Source organism: Acanthopagrus latus, chromosome 4 (assembly GCF_904848185.1).
Source record: "Acanthopagrus latus isolate v.2019 chromosome 4, fAcaLat1.1, whole genome shotgun sequence".
In the NCBI taxonomy this organism is placed as follows: domain Eukaryota; kingdom Metazoa; phylum Chordata; class Actinopteri; order Spariformes; family Sparidae; genus Acanthopagrus; species Acanthopagrus latus.
The window spans coordinates 2,498,737-2,510,028 of record NC_051042.1 but is presented as its reverse complement, the minus strand read 5'-3'; the positions used below and the strand labels follow the sequence as shown (position 1 = coordinate 2,510,028).

At 40.0% G+C, this 11,292-nt stretch overlaps 1 protein-coding gene across 1 annotated transcript; it reads right to left on the bottom strand.

Annotated features, from left to right (window-relative positions):
• Nucleotides 1-128: 128 nt before the first annotated feature.
• Nucleotides 129-9,761, bottom strand: tdp1 (tyrosyl-DNA phosphodiesterase 1). The gene is made up of 16 exons (XM_037094985.1): nucleotides 9,521-9,761; nucleotides 8,026-8,625; nucleotides 7,820-7,863; nucleotides 7,209-7,264; nucleotides 6,826-6,922; nucleotides 6,617-6,651; nucleotides 6,317-6,409; nucleotides 6,060-6,230; nucleotides 5,905-5,983; nucleotides 4,860-5,036; nucleotides 4,082-4,130; nucleotides 3,550-3,616; nucleotides 2,813-2,920; nucleotides 1,727-1,829; nucleotides 1,486-1,591; nucleotides 129-394 (listed from the first exon to the last, which is right to left on the bottom strand). Exons 2-16 carry the CDS (start codon nucleotides 8,621-8,623, stop codon nucleotides 321-323), a joined length of 1,857 nt encoding a protein of 618 aa, XP_036950880.1. The 5' UTR covers nucleotides 8,624-8,625; nucleotides 9,521-9,761; the 3' UTR covers nucleotides 129-320.
• Nucleotides 9,762-11,292: the final 1,531 nt, after the last annotated feature.

The window sequence follows — 11,292 nt, the reverse complement described above, 5'->3', positions numbered from 1 at the left end:
GTGGTAATGTAGCTAATGCAAACCATGCGCTTCCTGTGATAAAACATATCATATTAAGTCATGTCATTAACTAACAGAATAATCATAAATCTTGTTGCAACACATAAGGAAACAGTTGACACCACTACTTGACAATGATAACATAACATGTGGGTATTTATTAGTAGAAATCATGTGAGTCTACACTACAGTATGAAATATAAAAATAATTTTTACTGACAACTAGCATCTAAACATAGTACTGTACTGACAGTTACAAACAGCAGTTTTAAAGCAATAGAAAAGTGTGTGTGAGTGTATGAATGTGCATGTGTGTGTTTTCAGGAGGGAACCCAGATGTTGCCGTGTGTGTCGGGAGCCTGGCTGTACGGAATGTTCCAGATCCAAGGTTGATCTGAAAACAGACAATGAAAAGAGATCAGGGAAACTAAATGTTTGTGAATACTTTGGTCTTAGGAATTAAAGGGAAATGGCAGAATTTAAATTATGCCTTCTCCAATGTGTTTATTTTAAGTGGAAGTACCAGCTCACTCAAAGCTGTCTTCTATGTGTTTAAGTGGGATCTCTTAGAGCTCATCAATTTTAAAGTTATGCCCATTCAGCTGCACTGGTCTGCAGAAAGGAGTTGGTTTTAACAGCTTCAGAAATAGGTTATGAAACTCTAAATTTAATTAATAATGAATTTTAGAAGAACTGACACTCAAACCCTTTATATAAAATGACATGCAATGCATTTCACAAATTAGTTTGGCAGATTATGAGATCCTTGCTGACAACATGGGTGCAATTCAGCTTCCCTGGTAACCAAACTCTACCCACAGCACTGCAGGAAAACCACAAACCAATTCAAAACAAAGCCCGGGGGGGGGGGGGTGCATAGCATATACTGCATGTCAATTGTCAATTTCAACAGCACTTACTGATGATGTCATTTTGGGGATATAGATTTGTTGATGTCTGCCACAAATCTGGAAACTAGATAACTTGTACTCATTTAAAACTTGTGAAATCACCAACATTGTTTGATTTACAAAATGTTTACAAAAATAGATGGATTTTTCAAATACACTTTCTAACTGAGGTAATTAAAAAAAACATATAACTCACTAAGCAACGATGACAAGAAAAATTACACCCACTTCAGGGCATTTCAAAGTGACTCTTTGTGTTGTAGAATTCACAGAGATGCCACAAGATAAACTACTGCATAACAGGTTTTACAAAGGTTTAAGACTACAAAGGTCAGTGTAATGCTGACAACAAACACTGAGAAGCTAGAAAAGTATTTTTATTTTACCATTCTAAGAGAAACACGTATAAACAGTGTTATTATAGGCCAGGGGTACTGGTTACACCTGCACAGACCAGCTTTAAACTGCAGTTGAACTAGAGTCAATGCTGAGTCTCATTGAATAATCCAGGCTGTACATACAGCAACATACTACACACATGTAGAAGATCTCACACACACACACGCTTGTGTACCTTTAGGAGAGTAGCATGTAGGAGGGAGGTCAAAGGGCACAGGGAAACCCGACGAGGACGACGAGACAAGAAATGGATTTTTGTGAACAGGGAACGACACCATGTTCTGGAAGGACACAACCATCACGCCACATATTACTACACACCAGCCCTCTGTAGTTTTTTACCATCTTTCATCCCATATAATTCCCTTTCTTCTACACTGTTATTCATATAATATGTCTGAAGTGTGTTTTCTTACAAAGGCAGAGGGCACGAAGAGGACTCCCAGCTCATATGAACGAACCATCACCTGAGTGTTGTTCTTCTCCAGAGCACCCCACGCTGCTTTGGACAGGTTGGCACTGAAAGACACACACAGACACACAGAAGCTTTACATTTATATTTACATTTCAGGCATTTAGCACATGCATTAGTCCAAAGTGACTTACAATAAGTACATTTGTCACAAGAAGGAAACCACGACGTATTAGCATGGATTAAGTAAAAATGCATGTACATTTTGTTTTTTTCTGTTGGGGGGGAGTCATGCTATGCGGGGTCGAAGGCAAGTGACTCTGCTGTCCCGTCAGGACAGCAGAGTCTCACTTGCCTTCTTCCTGGTCGGGAGTTCGTTCCACCACTGAGGCACCAGAACAGAGAAGAGTCACGACTTCGCTGAGCGACCTTTGTCACTTTAATAATAAGCTTTAATGTTTCAGCAGGGCTGTGTAGAGGAGAACAATCATCTCAGCATATATAACGTTACAACGATCATTTTATATTGTACAATATTTGTTTATATGTATATAAAAGTCTATTCTATTTTGGACCTTTTTATTATATTGCCTATTTTTTTACTATTATTATTGTTTTTTGTAATATTACTGTCCTTTGGCTGCTGTGGCAAAGAAATTTCCCCATTTGCGGTACAATAAAGGAATTCTTCAGTGGGCTGCTGCAGTGATGAACAGTAGTAGTTGTTTTAATATTGGTTATGGCTAACATACAGTTTATTGCTTAATAATAGATGAAAATTAAACATACTTAAAAGTTTGCTTTCTCTTGATTCTCTGTTATAAAATGTGTTTGTTTGCATGGAGAATAAAATGTAGCTAAAGTTAAAAATTAACGACTTGAGTTGAAACACAACTAAATGGATTTTTGGTTTTAGATAAACTTGAATTGTATTACATTTTTTTAATTAATTAGTTTCCCCACCAGTTTTAGTAATAAGCAATATGTGAGAAATAAGACAACACTGCATATCAGAAAACCACATATACAAATGAGGACACGTGTCATTTTACAAAATAAATTAAACAAATATGACACTAGCACACACACCTTGTGACGAGGAACCAGGCGAGCTGAGTGAAATCTGGTGATGCCCTCATGTACGTCTTGATGTGCGGCATGGCGTGACTCCTTCCTGTTGTGTTTGCTTTCCAGCGACTACACGCACACACACACACACACACACACAGACGAACGCAAACAAGAGTCATTTATTCATCTTTAGATTTAAACTTTTAGGAATGCATTATACTTGGTAAAGGTAAACTGTAGATACAACCATTCTTACATTTTTTCCACAATTATTTCTTCACTAATTTTAAATGTATAACAAATGTAACAGAAAGGCAGAGTAAAGAAAATATAAGGATAATCTAAAAAATAAAATAGTAAGTGTGACAAAAGTGAAATAAAATACAGAATGGTCAGAGGTCCACAAGAGGCTCCATGTTCTCAGAAATATACCCCAGTTATTTTGTTTGATTACTGCCCTTTTCCTGTCTTAATGTTTGTTCATCTTAAATTAAATATGACGGTGGTCTTCACTAGTTTCAGTTGGGTACATTTCTTTGCTATGTATGATATTATGCCACTTCTCTTCACAGACAAAGGGTCTAGTTCTGTACCAAACAGCTAGCAAGTGTGACAGTTTCTGTAACAGTGTGACCCGCTACAGTAGTTTGCAGTACAGAGAAAGGGAAAGATATCATGACAAGCTAACTGGTTTCACTGAGGCGATGTAACAAAGGAAAATCAGACTGATTGTTGTTTAGTACAAGTGAACTCACTGGAAGTAGGAGTGGAGCCAGAGCTGTTTCTGAGCAGTCTGGATGCTGTAGGGAAGAGAGCCTCCCGCTGGAGGAAAAGAGGGATGTACATCACAACCAAACACAAGGCAGTCAATACCACACATTTTCAACAGGCACTATGTAGTTGGAGGAGAAATTCAAACTAAGAATTTTGATATTTACCAAATCAATGAGGTAATAATCCAAACTCAGAAATGTTTCTTATTCCATAACTGATTAAACAATGCTGTTCTCAGAGGAAAACAAAGTCCTATCTTAAAGATAGACAGGTGGCAGGGTCCGCCACATATGAACAAAGTAAAACAGTGAAATTGTGTTGTGTCCCCCAAGTTTATTCAGTCATAAGAACAAATTTGTTTATTTAGTCTGTAGGCATTAAAATCAGTCAATGAAGATCTTTCTCCTCTGATTAATATGTACTTCCATAAACTACGTAGTGCAACAAATAACAAACACATTTTGTATTTAACAAATACATTTTGTTTATTGTACAAACTAAAACATTGCTCACCTGGATAGCCTTCTAAACTAGTCCTCACATCTTCAACTGATGGATACAGCTGCAAAATATCAACACATCAGCAACTTGTTTCTTTCATTTAAGCTTTTTAATCCAAAAGGGGAGCTGTATAATTTTTGCCGAAACAGTTACAGGAGAACAGATAATGCTGAGAACAGTCGAACAAATAGAGAAGAGTCACAAGCTCAGCAAACTGTCTCAGTAATGTCGGTTATACTGTTATCTCAAGCTTGTTAACATTAAAAACCACATGCTACTGCTCAAACCAGACCAAGTAAAGAAGTAGCAAAAAAACAACAAGCCATGGTTTTGAACTGAACAAGGGTGTAGAAGAAGTATTTTGTCTTCTCCAAAATGGTATAATCTCGCTTTGATTTATGAAATTGGCTGTTTGTTCTGTCCATCTCAGTACATTTCTATGTTCAAAAAGAGACCTAAGAGATCACTCGGCAGTGCCAAAGGGTTCAATTTTCTATCAAGTATTCTTGTGTCTGAAACCTTTTACAGATTTGATTCAGGGAATCTAATGTCCTGCAGGGACTCTGGGGAGGTATGAAAATGGAACCTCAAAATGACTGCTCTATTATTTACCACTTGAAAGCTGATGCAGATGCTGTTCTCTATTAGAGAACATAATGAGAACAGTAGCAGCAGCAGTCAGAGAAAATCTCATTTGTATTGTATTATTGTGTATCATCTTCCTCACAGCATTTGAATGCCGCAGCACACAAGCAACAGACCATAATAAGTGTGTGTCGGAGGAACGTACCAAGTGCATGGGGGGGTCCGAGCGATGGGAAGATTTCCCCAGTGTGGTCATGGTGCGCTGAAATTCCCCTGCCAACCATTTGGTCTTATCCAGACCCATAGAGCCGATGCTTGAGAACTGGCCAATCACAGGCCACTTTTCATCGCCAGGAATAGGATCTGTGTGGTCATACAGCAGCTGATACAACAAGAAGAGGAGAAGAAAGAGATGAGGAGACGACACGGACATTTTTGTATTTCATAACAACTTATAGTAATGTCATTGTCTTACAAAAATATCATTTATTCATTTATTAATTATTTAGCTGCAATACACTTAGTTTAAACCACTTCAATATTTGCACTGCTGACAACTTTCCAAAGTTAACCATTTGTGCTCAACCGTTTGCAAGGAGCTTTACATCAGTCATATATGCAGTCATTAAACATGTCAGCCCTTTGACACAAGCACAGTGTCTTTTAGAAATGTAAATTATTTTGCAATGCACTGCCATTCATTATACATCTTTGACAGATATGAAGATGGTATGACTGTCAGAGGGGTTACCTTATTCAACAGCAAAGCTCAACTGTCTAAAAGTTACATCTTCACATTGCACTCAAATGAAACTACGGCCATGAAAAGTAATCCGAAATTAAGAAATGCCTACATAAAACATTAAAATACGTGTTCATTTTATGTTTTTATTACTTTTTTAATGTAGTAGGAAGGAATTTCATTGCCATACTTATTAAATACATGGTTACATAAATTGGCGAATAACATCATATTATATAGGTACAAATACCTTGTTTTTTTCTTATTTGTGAAGACAACACAGTGCAGGTAGGACTGCAGGGGGGATTGTCTTGACTAGGAACTCAACTTGCCTTAACTAAGGACTCAACTTCACTTAACCAGCTATTTGTCCAAGAATATATGACTTGAGACTTGATTAAACTTTGGCCAAATTGACTTGAGTCACATGTCTGAGCAGTGGCAGCTTGCTGTCTGTATGTTATAAACCAGGAGATTAGGAGAACAGAGACAAACAGAATTTCATTACCTTCCTCAGCCTCAGGTGGCCCCAGCGCTCCATGTCTGGACCGACGTATCTCCCTGGGGTTGAGCCCACCAAATAAACCCTGAGAACAGAAGAGAGTTATATTAGAGTCTAGTATCAAGTCTGTGTCAGAAGTCTATAAGCAAATGTGTAACTACCTGGTCTCAGACAGGTCGTGCTCCTTGATTCGTTGGATCCACTGCTCGAGTTCAGGTGCTCTGTATGATGCCAGGTACTCCAGCAGGTCCCTCTTAAAGAAGGTAGGCGACTCACCTGCGCTCGCACTGCTGCCCTCTGGTAACCGTGGAAACAAGGGGCTCATCCACATCCTAGTTTGGAGATATTATGTCAAAGGTCTATTCCATAACTGAACCTTGCATCTGGATACGGTCCACACACACGCGCGCAGACTCACCCTTGTGTTTTCTGGTACCAGTCAGCTCTGATGAGGTTGGAGGTCAGAATGATGACTCTGAAGCCTTCCTCATACCACAGCAGCATCATCTTCCTGCTCAATGAGACACAACAAGTGTTTGCTGCACATAACAACAACAAAGATTAGACAACAACACCTGCAATGGAAGTCACCTGGTGGTGCATCTAAAAGGTAGAGGCACACAGACAATCCCTGAGTACACTCTGGCAGAACCAGTATGTTTCAGTTTGTGACAACATCAGGAGAGCGATAAAAGCAGGCAGGGAAAGAAAAGCTTACGTGTGGTGAGTTCCAAAAGCAATATCCAGCTTGGCCTGTCAGGGAGAATCACACACATTAGTCCTATTCAAAGACAAATCCAGACTTGTTAAACAACAGTATCATTTGCGGGGATGACTATACTACATTATAGATCTGAGTGAATAAAAAATAAGCCAAAATGCACTTCAGACAAACTGCTGATACAAACAGTGGTGGTGAGTCGGTACCTGGCAGAATCGAACATGTGGAAAATGCTGAGCCTGCTGCACCAGCCGGGCCTTGGCCTCCCTCTTATCTCCATGAACGATCAGAACTGGACGATCTCTGTAAACACAACACACAGAACCTCAGGTTAAGACTGGGATTGTTTTGCCGGACCACACCAGCGGCATTAGTTTCGTAGCTTGTTAAGAGTTTTTTCTGACTTTCTCCAATTGTTTTATTCAACATCATGTGAAAACATCTCTCATAAAGCAACACATCTGCAGCCATAATAAACCAGAGGGTGCTGTAATCACTACATGATGGACCTGAGCAGAATCCCACCAATCAGAAAAATGGGTATATGTTTATGAAAATGTGATGCTAGCAAAGCAACAGTAGAACTTACCTGAACTCTGATGGGTACTGCTGCACCATCCAGGCAATGTCAAAGCAGTAGTTAAACTATGATGTAAGACAGTAAAATGGAATTAATAGTTAAAATTCCCTCCAAACCTGGTAGAAAGATGTAAACACGAGTCTACAGCCACGCTAGCGGCTAGCTGTAAGACTTTACGTGATGCTAATGTCACAGTGACAATGCTAACATGCTGATGTTAAGCGCAGGTAATGCTTAACATGTTTCCCTGTGCAGTTAAGTGTTTAAGCATGATAACATTTGATAACTAGCACAAAACACAAAGTCCATCTGTGGCTGTTGGTTTCATTAATGTTGTATTTTGATTTCAACGCCTCATTTTCTATTTCTGAACTGAACAGAACTTAAAGAATTACTTCAGTTATTGTGTTTCATCCTGAGGACATGGCACCAAATTTCATGGCAATTACTTCAATTGTTAATGAAAAAGGTAACTAAAAAACAAAAATTTAAACAACAAAAATGCTTGGGGATTAGCAAAGTCAGTAGGATTCATCCTCTAAAAACCTGAGGTGGACTGACCAACTGACAGACCGACGCTGCCATTCCCTGATGTTAACATAGTTGAGATGATTACTCACCTGTACAGACTCTTTCAGGGTCCCAAATAATGGAGAGAGGATGTCTGGGCAGAAGAAAGAAGAAGAGATTACAAGATGAAACTAATGTATTAAAGACTGATGTTTTCATTCTCCCTGCTGATCTGGGATTTCAACTTATATTGATTTCCTCAAAAGGTGGAACAAACCTGTCTGCACCAAATGTAATTCACTTAAACTCTTCTCACCCCTGATGTGCAGAGCTCCAGTGTTGTACTTCCTGTCCAGGCCTGTGACTTTGTTGAGGTAGAACCTGAAGGTGTCATTCAGACGAGGAACACTGGATTCAAAGAAGTCCTCCGGCTCATCGATGTAGTACAGCCGGCCGTGGGGGCTCGGAGGCCGCTCGTTCTCCACCTTCACTTTTTTCGCCTTTGGGCTCAGAGGCGCTTTTTTGGGCAAGTTACTGACACTTTTGCTCTTCACGCCTCCATCATCATCATCATCATCACTGTCTGAGAGAGCCCACCCTGAGCCGTCTGACACCTCCTTCTTACGCTTTCCAGCCAATGACGGACTGGTTTCATACTTCACTGGTTTCAACTGGTTCTTTGCTGCCAACTGTCTGGCCTCAGAGCCAATAGCAAGTGAGGACACAGGTGGTTTTGATGGTTCTGGTTTCGCCTCCACTGGGACCTCTACTGGCTCCAGTTTGGGGCGAGGGGGAGAGAGAGACTGACGGGAGCTGGGATTGGATACAGCAGGAGTCCCAGAAGAAGGAAGAGCCTCGTCATCGTCATCACTGTCGGAGACGGTCCACTTGCCATGCTGACTGTCCTGAGACATGCCTGAGCAGAAATACAGAGAGTTCAAAGGTCAGCTGAAGTAAAGCTGCTCGTCAGTCATGCAGGATGTTACCAGCCTGGACTGACAGACCGGCTGTGCTACAGCATTTAAAAAGCAAAGCACAGCTGCTCTGACAGCCCACCAGCTATGAGGTTTTTTGTTATTGTTGTTTTTGTTTTGTTTTTTTTATCCCAAAACTGACTGATATCCATGAAACTTGGAGAACAGTCACAACTAATTCAACCAATTTAATGATTAATATCTTTTATGACATGGAACCTAGTAGAGAAAGATCTCATTATAAGAGGATGTGGATGTCTGCAACTGATAACAATCTAAGCTAGGGGAAAGATGATTATTGGGGCCAATATTCAGCATTTTTCCTATAAGGTATGCATGTTTTTGTGTCTGATCGACAATAAGATGACTCAGTTTGAAGATGCACTGCCTCGTCTCTGATGCAGCATCCTTTACATCTGTCTTTACATCCCGTCTCTGGTCTCTCTCAATGCCCCACCTTCAACAACATCTGACTGGATACACGTCAAAAGTATATTATGTATAGTATAAGTTAAATAAGTAAAATATTTGAGTGAATTGTACTACATTCCACTGACCCTAAAGAAACATGGTCAGTCCCTAATCTAGGCAGTTTAGTCTGTTGCTTTAGGCTGTATAGTGATAACAATACCACTGGAATTTTATAAGACAACATGTGTGAACATCTATTAAAAACGTGTATTGACACATATCTGCAAAACATGGTCATAGGAAATAGTTTAAAAACGTGCAAAATATGAAAAAACGATCTCAAAATGACATCAGAATAAAAATGATTTGATATCTAAGATGAACACTGCATTAAGTGAATGCCTAAATAACACATGGAGAGCAGACCGTGCAGGATGAGCAGTGTAACGCTGAACACTGCGGTGATGACGTCACGGCGGAGCGAGCCGGTTGTTTCACCGTGTCAGGTGAGCGAGCGGCAGCACTGCTTCACGATGCACGAACTCTTACTAAGGCACCGCCAAACAAACTTCTTAACAACACATCTGCTCGAAACAAACCACAGTGCAGGGGCAGGTGCACACGGAACACGTGTCCGAGTGGAAACGTCTTTTCCGGCCATTCAGTTCCGCCACAACGGCGAGATCAGAACCAAGCCGCTAGTTAGTTCTGGAGAAGAAACTAAAAAAAAAATATCATGATTTAGATATTTGAATATTAATTAGGTAATAACACAAACTCAGAAAGTAAACACAAGTAACAAGTACACAAAGTAAACAAAGTAAAAACAGTATGACACCTTGCTGTCCTTTAAGGTCAAAGCCATAGAGTTTACTTAATTGTTTAGCTGTAAAATAAAATCAGTCAATGAAGATTCTCTTCCGATGAAATGTTTTTTTGTTTGTTTGTTTGTTTGTTTGTTTGTTTTGCCAAAACTACCTAGTGCCACTTTAACAAACAACTTTTGGTTATTGTCATACTTAGTCTATTGTGATTTTTTAATCAGTTAATTTGTTATTTTGTTTATGTTTGGGTTATCTTACTCTACTGTCCCTATCTTTTTGTTTTCCCAGACATTGTAAATCATGAATTACAGTTGGACAGAAATAATTAAGGCTGTTGTTACAAAGCAGCTCTCCATACGGTAACATACAGCCAGAGGAGGTGATGCAAGACTGCTGTTTACAGAAGATGACTGTGGCAGTAACTCGTGTGACCACAGGGCGGTATGAGAGTTACTGTCACAGAATAATGGCAATAATGGGTTAGAGGAGGAAAAACCAGAAAGTGTGTGTGTACACATCACACACAGGTGTAGCATACAGTTTGTTCATGGACATGGCACCACCAGTTTACCAATGCTAACTGGATGTGTATGAGTGGTGCTATGAGAAAAGACATGATTGATTGATTGATTGATTGATTGACTGATTGATTGATTGACTGATTGATTGTAATTTAGCCTCCACAGTCGGCCAAGACTATGCTTTATGAACCTCACACACATTAGCATTGAAGAGCAGTGAAAAGCTTTTGTTGTACTGATGTTCTGAAATGCTGAAATATGGCATAACTGTGTCACAAAACTAGATTATAGAATTGACATATAAACCTGTAAAACCACCAGAACACAGAGAAACGCCCTGTGGAAGGAGAAGTAAATGAACAGGGCCAACCTACAGCGTCTCTCACAGCTGAGCCTGGCCATGCTTTCACTGTGCTGTGCAGGGCGAGGACAAAAGGACTGTGAGCCTGTCTGGCCTTCACAGCATACAGTGCTGAAATGTGAGATTTACTAAAGAGCTAAAGAGTGGGACTCCAGAGTGGTTCATTTTCTGAATGTATTAGAGGGAAGATGGGGAGAGACGATGGCTCAACTGAGCATGAGCCGACAAGTACAAGCACTGTCTGGGTTTATGTCCAGGGTTAGCCCAGATCATTTTACTGCAGAAACATGGGAAATATTCAAGACTGGATCTCTAACCAGGCTGAGGGTGACCAGTGGCCACGCAGGTTCCCGCCTGTGTTTGCCAAGTGGTTTGTGTTTCCTCAGTTGAACAGTTAATTAGGAAATATGCTAAACTGTGCTCAAGATGTCGACCTGTCCTTACGCTCTCTCTCTCTGGCAAATTCCAGTTTCAAGAACCACATTTGAACAA

Bases quoted from the DNA above. Each gene is read 5' to 3' on its own strand.
- tdp1 (XM_037094985.1), bottom strand. From the start codon at position 8,623: ATGTCTCAGGACAGTCAGCATGGCAAGTGGACCGTCTCCGACAGTGAT. The intron at 4,131-4,859 runs GTACGTTCCTCC...GATATTTTGCAG, and splicing joins CGGACCCCCCCATGCACTTG to CTGTATCCATCAGTTGAAGA. The intron at 1,592-1,726 runs GTAAGAAAACAC...GTGTCCTTCCAG, and splicing joins TCTTCGTGCCCTCTGCCTTT to AACATGGTGTCGTTCCCTGT.